Here is an 11,505-nt window from a genome sequence, read left to right on the forward strand (position 1 = left end):
GGAAAACAAAAACAAAAGGGAGTGTGCGTGTATGTTTGTTGTGTGTGACAATTGACTGCAATACTCTCCAATAACCCAACAAAGTAGACAAGTTCCCCACTTAACTGGTCAATGGCCATAAATGCATTCTCAGTAGAGAATGCATTAAAGCGTTCCCTATCCTACAGAAAACCACAACACTAATCATTATCTTTCAAAAGGGTCGCTCCATGGATGTAGTGGACTTCATAATGTGCACTAATATTACAGACATCTAAGTGCCAGACGAATACAATTATGTAATTGGAATTGTCATTGAGAAAAGTATCTTGCATGCGAAATTTTGTACTATAGAAAAACACGCCATAAAATTCATAGCGTAAATAAAAACAACAAAGCATCACACTATTCCTCTATGGATCCAGGGATACGATTCTTTGTCTCTACCTTGTGGTTAAAAGTTAGAGCACGACAAGACGCCAGCGAACCGACTCTATGGACTCTCCCCTAGACCAATAAGAAAACGTCATACTTGACCTCTAAGTATTTCTTCCGGATTTTTCTTTTCTTTTTCTTTAATGTTTGATTAGTCTTTTATGTACCTGATCCTATGGTCATAATATAAAGATGTATTGTTGTTGCCATGTTGTTTGTACATGATATATTGTTCAGTAATAATAAATAAATAAATGAAATAATAAATAAAAAAATTAAAAGTATTCCTTCCGGGTGCACTATCATCCCGTCGCAGCATGAAGTGATTGGCATTCTGTAGCTTCATACATTTCTTTACAGTTTATTAATTTAATGTATGTCGACGTTTGTTTAAAACGTTGCCCTACTTGTTGTGCTGTTGCTCTAACGGTGTGCATGGTTGCAATCAGTGCAAACTGGAAAATAGTGGTGTTTTGAAAAAAGGTACTTTTCTTCTGCAACAACCATCGCTAAGCTAGCAAGCTAAATATGTCTGCGGAGGAGCAAGAAGCGGACAAAACAGCTACTGCGGAGGCGAGTGGTGGAGATGAAGAGGAAGAATGGCTTTACGGAGGTAAGGAATGCAGTAGTATGACTGCTTTGCTATTTAGCGTGCTAAGTAGTTAGCTGCAGAGTTAGCTTGCCGGCTATCATTAATAATACATCCCTTAGCGTCTTTAAGGGCCCAGTCTTAATATGTGTTTGAAATGTTCAAACGCATGTAATTCACTAAATACTGTGTTGGCCACTGGTGCAGATGAGATGCTATAAACTCAAAGTTGCAACCATGGAACGTTCCTAACGTTCTGTCTCGTTTGATAGACTCAGCCAAACCCGCCTGAACTAGTAACGCAGTCTTGGCCTAGCTATCTTGTTTCGATCCCATCCATTCCCGTTTTATTTTGTAGATGAAGGTGAGAACAAGGAAGAGGACGAGGAAGCCAAGCTGAATGCTGCGGTGAGGTAAGTCGCTTGCAAACATATTTTGCATTATAATAATTAACTGTACCCAACGTAGTAAACGCACAGCCTTGTCAATTAGTTATTTTTGCAGTCTTACATTTCTAGTAATTCGCCGATTGCTGACATAGACTAGGTTTAACTGCATCTAACGGTACATTGTTTCAACCTCCAAGTGCACCTGCAGATGCACCCCCTCCTATGTCAGAGGAGACCCCCAACACAGGGAACGGAGCTGACCCACAGGTAGCTAGCACGTTTGAGAGCTCACATGGCTCAGAAGTTTCTCAGTGTCATAGTCACGTGTTGCACACTTGCTCTCTGTCTGCCTACACCTCCCACCATTTTGCTGTCATAATCTCATAATTTACTGTCTTGTTGTCTCCCTGTCTCACCCTGTCTCTCTCTCTCTCTCTCTTTGTCTGACCCCCCCCCTTCTCTCCCAGCTGGAGAAGACGGGAGAAGATGTCGAGCCCGCCGGGGACGAGGACAGCGAAAGTGACAGCGACGATGACGACGATGACGTCCGCGTCACCATCGGTGACATCAAGACGGGTGCGCCACAATACACGTACGTGCCCGATGACACGCTGGACAGCACAGAGTATTATGCATGGTTGGTGTAGGTGGGCTAGTTAAATTTCATGTGCCATTTGTTGCAAGCACATTGCAATACCTGGGCCTGTGCTTCTTGACTTCCATAGCGTTCAGGTCATATGGTTGTAAGTCGTGGTTTATGCCTAAAACCCAAATTCCTACACCTATGTTCATTGTCAAACAAGTAGGTTTTTTAATGTAGGAGTATGTTAAAGTATCAAGCTTTCTAAGTAATCCTACTCTTTGTCGTGTGCTTGCCGTGCCTGTGTTGACGTTTAGAACCTATGGTGCAACGCCTGTCAATCTGAACATCAAGACTGCCGGGAGCCGACCCTATGGACAAGGTAGCGGTGGATTCTGACCTCTTAGTTTCAGGACAACTTCTTTATCCGTCAACATACTGTCTCTCACATTTGTTTTGACTTGTAACATGGCGGTGACCGTATGATGATGAGAGGCCGTTAGTAAGGCCATACCAATCTGTGCTGTTTTGTCTTATCTATGTCCTGAGGAGGGCTCAATGCTGAAAGAAATTCCCTTGTCTGAGTTGATATTGCGGTGAGGTGACTACTATGTTTGTCCCTCTCGTTTCCCCGTAGTGGGCACAAAGCTGAAGGGGGTGGACTTGGAAGCTGCAGGCAGCATCAACGGAGTCCCCGTGCTGGAGGTGGAGATGGAGAGCTTCGAGGAGAAGCCCTGGAGGAAGCCAGGTCGGTGTGTGTGTCATAGTGATGTGAAAACGCTTTAGGCTTGTCTGATTGTAAGGGTGCTTTAGGTGTGTTTGGTTACGTCACCTAATAATAATGTGTGTGTGATGGCATGCAGGAGCGGACCTGTCGGACTACTTTAACTACGGCTTCAACGAGGACACGTGGAAGGCTTACTGCGAGAAGCAGAAGAGGCTGCGCATGGGGCTGGAGGTCCTCACCGTTGGCTCGGTGACCAGTAAAATCACCGTAAGAGACGGACGGAAAGCACCCTGAAACCCCTCTGATTCAGCCATTCACCACAGGGGTCATCTAAAGAGTTGTCCTGAATCTTGTCAGACTCCCCCCCCCCTAATAACCAGACGTGCTGTCCTCCGTAGGTGCAACAGGGCAGGACCGGCAATGACAAGGAGGCCAGTCTGCCCGTCCACACATCCAAGCCAGACTACCCAGCACCGGCCAACCTGTACAAGAGCATGAACATGAACGTTAACATGAACATGAACACCACCAGGTGAGGAGCGGATCAGGCAGGTCTGGAAGGGGACGACGGGGGGAGAGAGAGGGCTGGGTCAGGGGGGTGGGGTTACGGAGGGAGGAGCAGGTGTAGCCTGAAGGACATCCACAGGGAGATGCCGCGGGAGAGGAGCAGGCAACATGCTTTCTGTCGTTCAGGGACGTTCGCAGATAGAGCATTCGTCGTTTATCGCAAGAAGGGATCGTTGTAAAATCCGAATCACATCTACTTCATGTAGATTGGTAGTGCCAGTCTGCTTGCAGGCTTGCGTAAACACACACACACACCTAGAGGTAGCATCCAGTTTCTTGAGTTCCTCCAGTTTCAAGAGCTAACCCCTCTTGTGTGGAGATTAAAGGGATGAGCCCCCTGGTTATATATGTGAAATGCATCGTGTGTGATTGCGCGGTTTTGTGTAACTCTCTCCTCCTTCCTCCCCCCCTCCATCTCTGTGAAAATGGTAGGTTCTCCCCCCCTCAGTGGAATGGCCCACCCCCCACGGACATGTCATACTATACGTAAGTGGGCGTGGCCTCGTTACATTAACATACCACTTTTCTGAAGTCTTCCCAGGGTGTTTAAAAAAATATATAATTTCCCGCTGTGTCCCTTCTAGTCACTGATTGGAAAGCTTTTGTTCTTTAATGGTTTTGTGGGTATACAGATTTTTGCATAATAGTACTTGAGCCTATGGAGTTGATTGACAGGAAGAGAGAGAGGCGGGTAAATGTCAATGATTATGCCCCATTTCTGTCTTACCTCCAGTCATACGCTCATGTGGATCGTCTGTTAGGTGAAGCAGACATGCATGTCCTCAGTATGTTGCTGATCTGGCGTGTTGCTCATTTTCTGCAGAAAGCCAAGCGGTACTATCGACGTGATTGGCGGGCAGACGGCCACCATCAGCAGAGTGGAGGGACGGCGCAGGCACAACCTGGAGGGCAACAACATCCAGGTACACACACACACGTGGCCAACACACTACTGGGAGCGGAAAGCACCCGAATAGCCATGACAGGAGCTTTGTCCGTGGTCTGTGATTGGCAGGTGATATCAGAACATTCCTCGTCGGAGGCTGAGCCCGCCCCGGCCAAGATGCCCCCCTTCTTCCCGCCCGGGGCTCTGCCCCCCAACATCCCCCCGCCCCCCTTCCTCCCCCCTCCGCCCAACGTCAGCACGGCGCCCCCCCTCATCCCCCCGCCAAGTAAGCACCGCCGTCCACATTGGTTTCCTCCATTACCTGATTATTATTCTTCTCTCCCCATTCTCTCTCTCTCTCTTTTCCCTCTTGCTCGTTTTCTCTCCTGTGTTATTCATGAGTATGTTTTTTCATCTGTAATGGGGTGTTGTTTTTTTCTCCCATAGGGTTACCCATCACTGTCCCACCACCTGGTAAGACCTACAATGGCACTAACTCAAAACAATACCGTGATTCCATCCGTTTCCTTAAAGCAGGGTTGCATTAATAGTGTTTGTGTGTTGTAGGTTTCCCCCCTCCCCCTGGCGGCCCCCCTCCATCTCTCATCCCCACCTTGGACAGGTGTGTATCACACACACACACACACACACACACACACACACAGGTACATGTGTATCCCCGTAATGGTTCAGGTATGTTCTGTTGTTAACTCTAACTGCCTCTCTCACCAGTGGACATCCTGGAGTTTATGATGGGCGTCCTGTCCCGCCATACCCCTTCCCCACAGGTAGGGGGAGATGAGGCTGCCTTTAGTTAGGGACAGCTTTAGTCAAGAGTTACTCACGCCGACTCACACATACAGACTTTCACTCTGGTTTCTTAGCGGCTTCACCAGCCAGTGTAGTGTTGCTGCTGACCCTGTGTGTGTGTGTTTGTTCAGGTCCGTACCCTCCCCCCATGCCCGGCGCCGTGGCCCCTTGGCCCCCCATGATGGACCAGTCGAAGCAGTGGGACTACTACCCCCGCCGCGAGGAGAAGAGAGAGAAGGAGCGCGAGAGAGAGAGACCCAGGGAACGGCCACACGAGAGGGAGAGAGAGACCCGGGAGCACAGTCCCTCGGCCATTGTCTACAACAGGTTAGCCACACGCATAATCACACACACACCGGCCAGCACATTAGCTTGAAATAACCCAAGGTTAAAATTAAAAGAAGGAATAATAATAAATAAAGATTCTGTCCAGTTGGGGAAAGAAAACAAAACGTGTGGGTTAATTTCCTCAGCGACGAGGAGCGGTACCGCTACCGCGACTACGCAGAGCGTGGCTACGGCGGGGAGCGCCATAGGGAGAGGGCGAGCCGCGAGAAGGAGGACCGACACCGGGACAGACGCCACAGAGAGAAGGAGGAGGGACGCCACAAGTCCTCGCGCAGGTACGGCCCCACCGCGGCTCACGCGGCCTCACTCATCAGCTCGTCGAGTCAAAGGATCCCGAGTCGCCACCCGTCGACGGAGTCTCCTTCCTCCGTCTCGCCTCTAACACTTTGTTTCCCCTCACCCCTTCCCCCTCTCCTTACTTTACCTTACCTCCCTTCCTTTCCCTCCCTCCCGTATCCCCCTCTCCCTGGAAGCAGCAGCAGCAGGAGGCGACACGACAGTGAGGAGGGCGACGGCCACCGGAGACACAAGCACAAGAAGAGCAAGAGGAGCAAGGAGGGCAAAGACCCCAGCGAGGAGCTGTCGGCCGACCAGGAGAACCAGGACGCCATGGAGTGACCGTCCCTCCCCCTCCGTCCCTCCTGTGTCCCCCGTCCGTCTGTTTCTATCCAGTTCTCTCTTACTGAGGCCTTCTCTTCTCCATGCATCTTTTCCTCAGCATGAACCCCCCCCCCCCCCCCTCCCCAGATGGCCTCTCCTGTGTACACTCTCCTCTCCTTCAGTCTACCCCTCTCTTATCTCCACTCAGCTTCCATCTGTCCTCTTTCATCCCCCCCCCCCCCCCCCCCCGCCTCCTCTTCCTGTCCCCATGTCTCCTCAGAGCACTGTTGTAATGTTAGATCATGCTCAGAGATTATTGGTGTATGTGTTACTTTATTCATGGCGACCACAAGCATTCTGTCTTTTCTCGTGGTACGTTTTTGTCCCTTTTTCCAGTGCTTTACTAAGGCACCCACCGAAAGATGTCGATTTGTTAAATTGAATAAAAAAACAAATATCTTTTGATCATTTCTGTGTGCATTCAATACATGTTTGATAATCTGGTCCACAATTCCCAGTATAAACAGTCTACCAGTGGAGGTCGGCTGGATGTCAGTGCTTAGCTCTGCAGAGACGCTGTCACGTCCCTCTACCGACTGCTGCAGGTCGGACTTGGAAGTAGCAAGTTCAGTCCAGGGTCTCTGTTGTTCTAGATTCTGTTTTCATACTCCTTCCCGGCAGTAGCTAGTTCATCTCCAGAGGTGTTGGCGAGTCTTCTATGTATCTATCTGTAGATACATAAATACATAGATATTCTTTGTTGTCCACAAAGGGAAATACATTTGTTACGTTCGGTACCAAAAAAAAACATACAAGACCGTACCTACATTTAGTCATTTAGCAGACGCTCTTATCCAGAGCGACTTACAGTAAGTATAGGGACATTCCCCCAAGGCAAGTAGGGTGAACTGCCTTGCCCAAGGACACAACGTCATTAAGCACTACCGGGAATCGAACCGGTCCGTAACACTTTGTCAAACAAAAGCTACCCTCTGACCGTCAGTCTGCCAACAGAACAACGCCCCTTCCTTCACTCTATTACACAACATTATTAATGTTTTTTTTTATTCATCTTTTTACTCCTGCAGGTCTTGTGTTTCTCTCTGAAACAAGGCCAATGTTTAAGTGGCTTGGTAGCCTGACCATCAGTCATCACTATCACTTGAGGTGCCCCCAGAGCTAGAGTTCTGACCCTCCCTAACCTCTTGACCCTTAGGAACAGCTTCTTTATTCTTGCATCCTTGATAAGCGTCCTGTACAGTAATTATTCATTGTTTCTATTTTTCTGATCCACTCTCTGCTCCGTGCATTAAAAAAGGGATCAATACGGTGAGAGGGTGAGGGACAAGAATTACTTTTCGAAAGATATCCCAATTAACTGAACAGTTAGAAGACAATTCCGACTTTTTAGTAAAGGTGTATGGTTGGATTTGATATGTTATATAATTAAAGTTACAAGTTCATGACTGGCGGCATGGCTGAATGTTGATCTTTTTAGAATTTAGAGTTTTTTTCATACTTGAAAATACCTGGATCAATGCCATTGTGCTATAATATTAGAATATTAGTAGAATGACCCCTTTACTAAACTGATCAATGATCACATTAACCTTTGTCCTTCAGCTCTTAAGCTTCAAGGAAGATAAGTGTGTATCATCATTGCAACACAAAGTAAACTATTCTGTTGGAGTTCAAGTCCCTATCAGAGTTTTTGAAAATAGGTAGTCACAACAAATACTAAAAAATGCCAAGCAAGAGGTGCAGAGCTGGTAAGAGTTCCGCAGGCCTCAGATTTGAGCGAGTCCATCATTCAGGAGAAACAAAAACAGTGAGAAGAAAGCCTGAAAGAGAAATAAGGCAGCAGCTATGCTAGTCCTGTGTGTTGCTGCGGTGCTAGGTCTTCTCTCAGCAGGTCAAGCTGCTCCTCTGACCTGTGAGGTCCTGGTGAAACCTCTAGAGAACACCAACTTGGAGATGGTGAGTACTACACATCAAACTGAAAGAACAACTTAAAAATTAAAACACTTTGACTGATTTAGTAAGACAGATATGGTGATAAAGGATGGAGTGTTTCTGTTCCAGGTAAGAGACGAGAGGTTACCTCTGATGAACTGGACAGCTTTAAGAAACAAGTGGAATGTCTCAGTCTTCCTCCACCACTGATACTCGGACCTCTAAGTGGTGAGCACATGCCTCAGTCATTATGGAGATGTGACCTCGTTCAAATAACATTCAAATAGCTCTTTCCTTCCACTAATAGTCACAGTTTACATTATGTATCTTTTAATTGTTAAGTGAGAGTAGAGTACTACTTTACTGTACTTTGTTGACTTTAGAGTTACGCTACCCCCTTCAAATGTACAAGTTAGTCAAGTCGGAAATGTCTTTCTTTGCACAGATCTCTGCCCTCATCCAGATTCTCCAACTGACGGGCAACTGACTGCAGACATAACAGAGGTCTTTGAAAGTGAACAGGGACGAGAAATATTGAAGCTTTTGGATAAAATTATGAGAATTCCAGGGGGTATGGTTGGATGTATTGAGAGAATTACCTAAAGTCTGCGCCAAAACAGCTAGAGGTAAACCAGAAAAAGACCTTCAATACAATTGCTGGTTATCTTGTCTTAGACACAAGGCTGAACCCTATAGTATATGTGATTTTGTTATCTGTGACTAAACAATGAAAACCTTTACAAGAAATAAAAAAGCTAAGTCATTTAAAGATAAGGTTTCCTCCTACTTGCAACTCTTATCTGGTTCAGAGTTCATATTTGTTTTTTGCCGTTCATGGTCAGGTGGCCAACATGTAAACATCAGCAATGGTGGCTTGAGTAGATGTTCCAAAACATATTTTACAGCATCAATGTCAGGCTTCCCATCTGAATATAAATGTGCAATTATTTTCTTGTGATCGATTAATAAATAAAGTGGTTCACAACACAAAGTGATTTAGAAAGGGCTTTTTATGGTAGATGTGTGTGTTTGTCTGTGTCTGTGAGTGTGTATCTTATTGAGAGAGAAAATACTAAAATAGTTTATTACTCTCCATACATCTGCTCAGACATCTGATACATTACACTCTCGTGCATCACACACACATACACTCTCTTCTGTTCAGGAAAACAAATTTATGAAAAGGCCATCTCTCATTCACAATATTGTCAGTTTGTCTCTCTGGTTGCAACACAAAGTAAACAGTTCCAAGTGTGTCACAATATATCCAGGAACTGACAAACATGTGAAAGTATAAAGACAAGCAGCCAGTGTTTGTGGCAGAGCAAGTAAGAGACACAGGGGAGACACATGCTGACATAACATCCGTTAATAGAAAGCCTGAAAGAGAAATAAGGCAGCAGCTATGCTAGTCCTGTGTGTTGCTGCGGTGCTAGGTCTTCTCTCAGCAGGTCAAGCTGCTCCTCTGACCTGTGAGGCCCTGGTGAAACCTCTAGAGAACACCAACTTGGAGATGGTGAGTACTGTGTGTCTGGTCAAAATGGCCATGAGATGGTCATGGCCTTGTGACCCACCGTTCAAGGGCCAGATCCGCTAGCTTCCTGTCATGAACACAGCAACGACTCTGGGATGGATGGTATATAAACCGACAGATGGAAAACTAGGTCAGGTGGAACGTCATCTAATTTTCTCTGCTATGTTTCATCCACATTTCATCTCTCCCCTCCTTGCACTGTGTGTCTGTAGCTGCTGGGGAAGTGGATGGTGATAGGGGACACCTCTCAGGTGCCAGGGTTCAGGACACTGGGCAAGCTGCTCTATAGCAGCGGCTGGAAGGAATTCACTGCCACCTCTGACAGCAACAGAGTCATCTACACAGAGATCTATAATACGTAAGATGCAGAGTGGAGTTGTGCTAGAAATCAATTCAGAATGAACCACTACAGAAAAATACATTGACATTTTCACGGTGCTAGTATCGGATGAGGTTCATGTTGATTCAGCATTGAGTTGGCTTGGCTAACAATATTTACATTTTTTATTAACAGCCTTGGTGTGTGCTACAGTCTTCGCTTCAACATGACCTTGCAAGACAATGTTATGAATATTGGTGAGGCACAGAAGTATGAACTGAAGTGTGTGTGTTAGACTGAGGGTGTGGAGGTCTGACAATGCTATGGATTTCTTCTTGGACTGTGCATTGAAGTAGATTTGTGTTTACCTTTGTGTTTATCTGTGTGTTTCACAGCATCTTTGGATTGTCCTCATGTCCTCCTGATGACTGACTGCCCAGACTGTCTCCTCATCCAATCATCTTGTAAAGTGGCAGGAGAAACCTTCCTGGGTCTTGAGTTACTCAGTATGTGGAGCATCACATTCCCTAGAAAATGAATCTCAATCATCTCAAGTATGGTGTCGTCAATCACAAACCAATGCCCTTTGTTAAAGTTACACACAGTTTTCTTTTCTATAGGCTATGTGTGTCCAAATCTAAATGATGTCCTCTAGTTATACAGATATCATGTGTTTTGTTTATGTTCCAGGTAGGAGACGAGAGGTGACCTCTGCTGAACTGGACAGATTTAAAAAGCAAGCAGAATGTCTCAGTCTTCATCGACCGCTCGTCCTCAGTCCTCAAAATAGTGAGCACTCACACATTGTCATTATGGACTTCCTTCTTTGTGGATACTTTCTTGATTAAGATGGGTTCACTGTTAGGCCTAATTGATTCAGGTAACATTCAATTAACTCTCTAGTTCAACTTTAAACCAACAATTTCTTTAACTATAAGAAGGGAAGTTGAAAGGTAACTACATAGCTTATTCTTTAGTTGGCCCACTATCAAGGAATTCAAAAGATATGTGGATGTACAGTATATGCTATCTCTTCGACTGCTGAATCAAACTGAAAACAAAAGGTATTTTCATTCAAGAAAGAAAATAGGTTGAAATTATGTTAATATATGTGCTTTCTTTACAGAGCTCTGCCCTCATCCAGATTTTCCCACTGACGAAAATACTACAACAGATTTGAGTGATTTCTTAGACGATGACGATGACGACGACGACGAAGAACTGACAACAACGGTGGAAAACTTTACAAAGTCTTTTTTTGATCTAGCTCGTTTTTTGGAGAATGTATACTTTAGCATTTTTCCAGACAGCAAGAAGTGAACTCTACAACAAGCAGGATAGCTCAAGCAGGATAGCTCATTCAGCAAGTCATTCAGCAAGTCAGGAAATTACATTGTTATCACTGGTTATCTGTATAATACACACGGCAAGCTGGGGCCAGTTGTACCATCAGAGGGGCCAGTTACATTAAACATGATTGTTGTCATATTAGTTTCTTCTCTGCAGGCATCAACAGACAAACACCATGTTTATAATTATTCAGACTCTATGTTTAGCGGGGCCACAAGGGGGTCCAAGGTTGTGTTTACAGGGGCATTGCCCTCACTGCCCTCACAGCCCCTGATTGATAACCTACCAGCAATGTGTTCCAAAACCATTAGTACCAATACTACCAAAAAAGATGCAGTATAGTCAGATTAATTTGTAAACAATATGATACGTATAGCCGTATTTTAATATTTTAACTTAGGAGCAGTGCAGAAATAAACTTTGGTGGGTCTCTTATTTT

The 11,505-nt window shown here is 45.5% G+C and overlaps 2 protein-coding genes across 3 annotated transcripts; both read left to right on the forward strand.

The window, feature by feature from the left end:
- The first annotated feature begins 720 nt into the window (after window positions 1-720).
- fip1l1b (FIP1 like 1b (S. cerevisiae)) lies at window positions 721-6,373 on the forward strand. 2 transcript variants are annotated; one of them, XM_067249854.1, is made up of 17 exons: window positions 721-1,027; window positions 1,362-1,416; window positions 1,590-1,659; window positions 1,860-1,984; window positions 2,290-2,354; window positions 2,610-2,720; window positions 2,836-2,966; window positions 3,098-3,231; window positions 3,699-3,752; window positions 4,090-4,189; window positions 4,282-4,438; window positions 4,600-4,626; window positions 4,720-4,774; window positions 4,885-4,940; window positions 5,094-5,289; window positions 5,436-5,585; window positions 5,784-6,373. In XM_067249854.1, the coding sequence occupies exons 1-17, from the start codon at window positions 943-945 to the stop codon at window positions 5,926-5,928; spliced, it is 1,716 nt and encodes a 571-aa protein (XP_067105955.1). In that variant the 5' UTR covers window positions 721-942; the 3' UTR covers window positions 5,929-6,373. The 2 variants fall into 2 exon arrangements, with proteins under 2 accessions (XP_067105955.1, XP_067105956.1); XM_067249855.1 differs by having other exon boundaries at window positions 5,787-6,373.
- A 2,857-nt stretch (window positions 6,374-9,230) lies between these two features.
- Window positions 9,231-11,216, forward strand: LOC136956951 (uncharacterized). The gene is made up of 6 exons (XM_067250999.1): window positions 9,231-9,379; window positions 9,610-9,755; window positions 9,912-9,973; window positions 10,112-10,222; window positions 10,407-10,505; window positions 10,843-11,216. Exons 1-6 carry the CDS (start codon window positions 9,269-9,271, stop codon window positions 11,034-11,036), a joined length of 723 nt encoding a protein of 240 aa, XP_067107100.1. The 5' UTR covers window positions 9,231-9,268; the 3' UTR covers window positions 11,037-11,216.
- The last annotated feature ends 289 nt before the right edge of the window (window positions 11,217-11,505 follow it).

The sequence above is a fragment of the Osmerus mordax genome, chromosome 14, assembly GCF_038355195.1.
Source record: "Osmerus mordax isolate fOsmMor3 chromosome 14, fOsmMor3.pri, whole genome shotgun sequence".
Lineage (NCBI taxonomy): Eukaryota > Metazoa > Chordata > Actinopteri > Osmeriformes > Osmeridae > Osmerus > Osmerus mordax.

Coding starts and splice junctions, on each gene's coding strand:
- LOC136956951 (XM_067250999.1), top strand. CDS start 9,269: ATGCTAGTCCTGTGTGTTGCTGCGGTGCTAGGTCTTCTCTCAGCAGGT. Junction 9,380..9,609: donor AGAACACCAACTTGGAGATG/GTGAGTACTGTG, acceptor GTGTGTCTGTAG/CTGCTGGGGAAGTGGATGGT. Junction 9,756..9,911: donor TACACAGAGATCTATAATAC/GTAAGATGCAGA, acceptor TTTTATTAACAG/CCTTGGTGTGTGCTACAGTC.
- fip1l1b (XM_067249854.1), top strand. CDS start 943: ATGTCTGCGGAGGAGCAAGAAGCGGACAAAACAGCTACTGCGGAGGCG. Junction 4,439..4,599: donor CCCCCTCATCCCCCCGCCAA/GTAAGCACCGCC, acceptor TTTCTCCCATAG/GGTTACCCATCACTGTCCCA. Junction 5,586..5,783: donor CGCCACAAGTCCTCGCGCAG/GTACGGCCCCAC, acceptor TCTCCCTGGAAG/CAGCAGCAGCAGGAGGCGAC.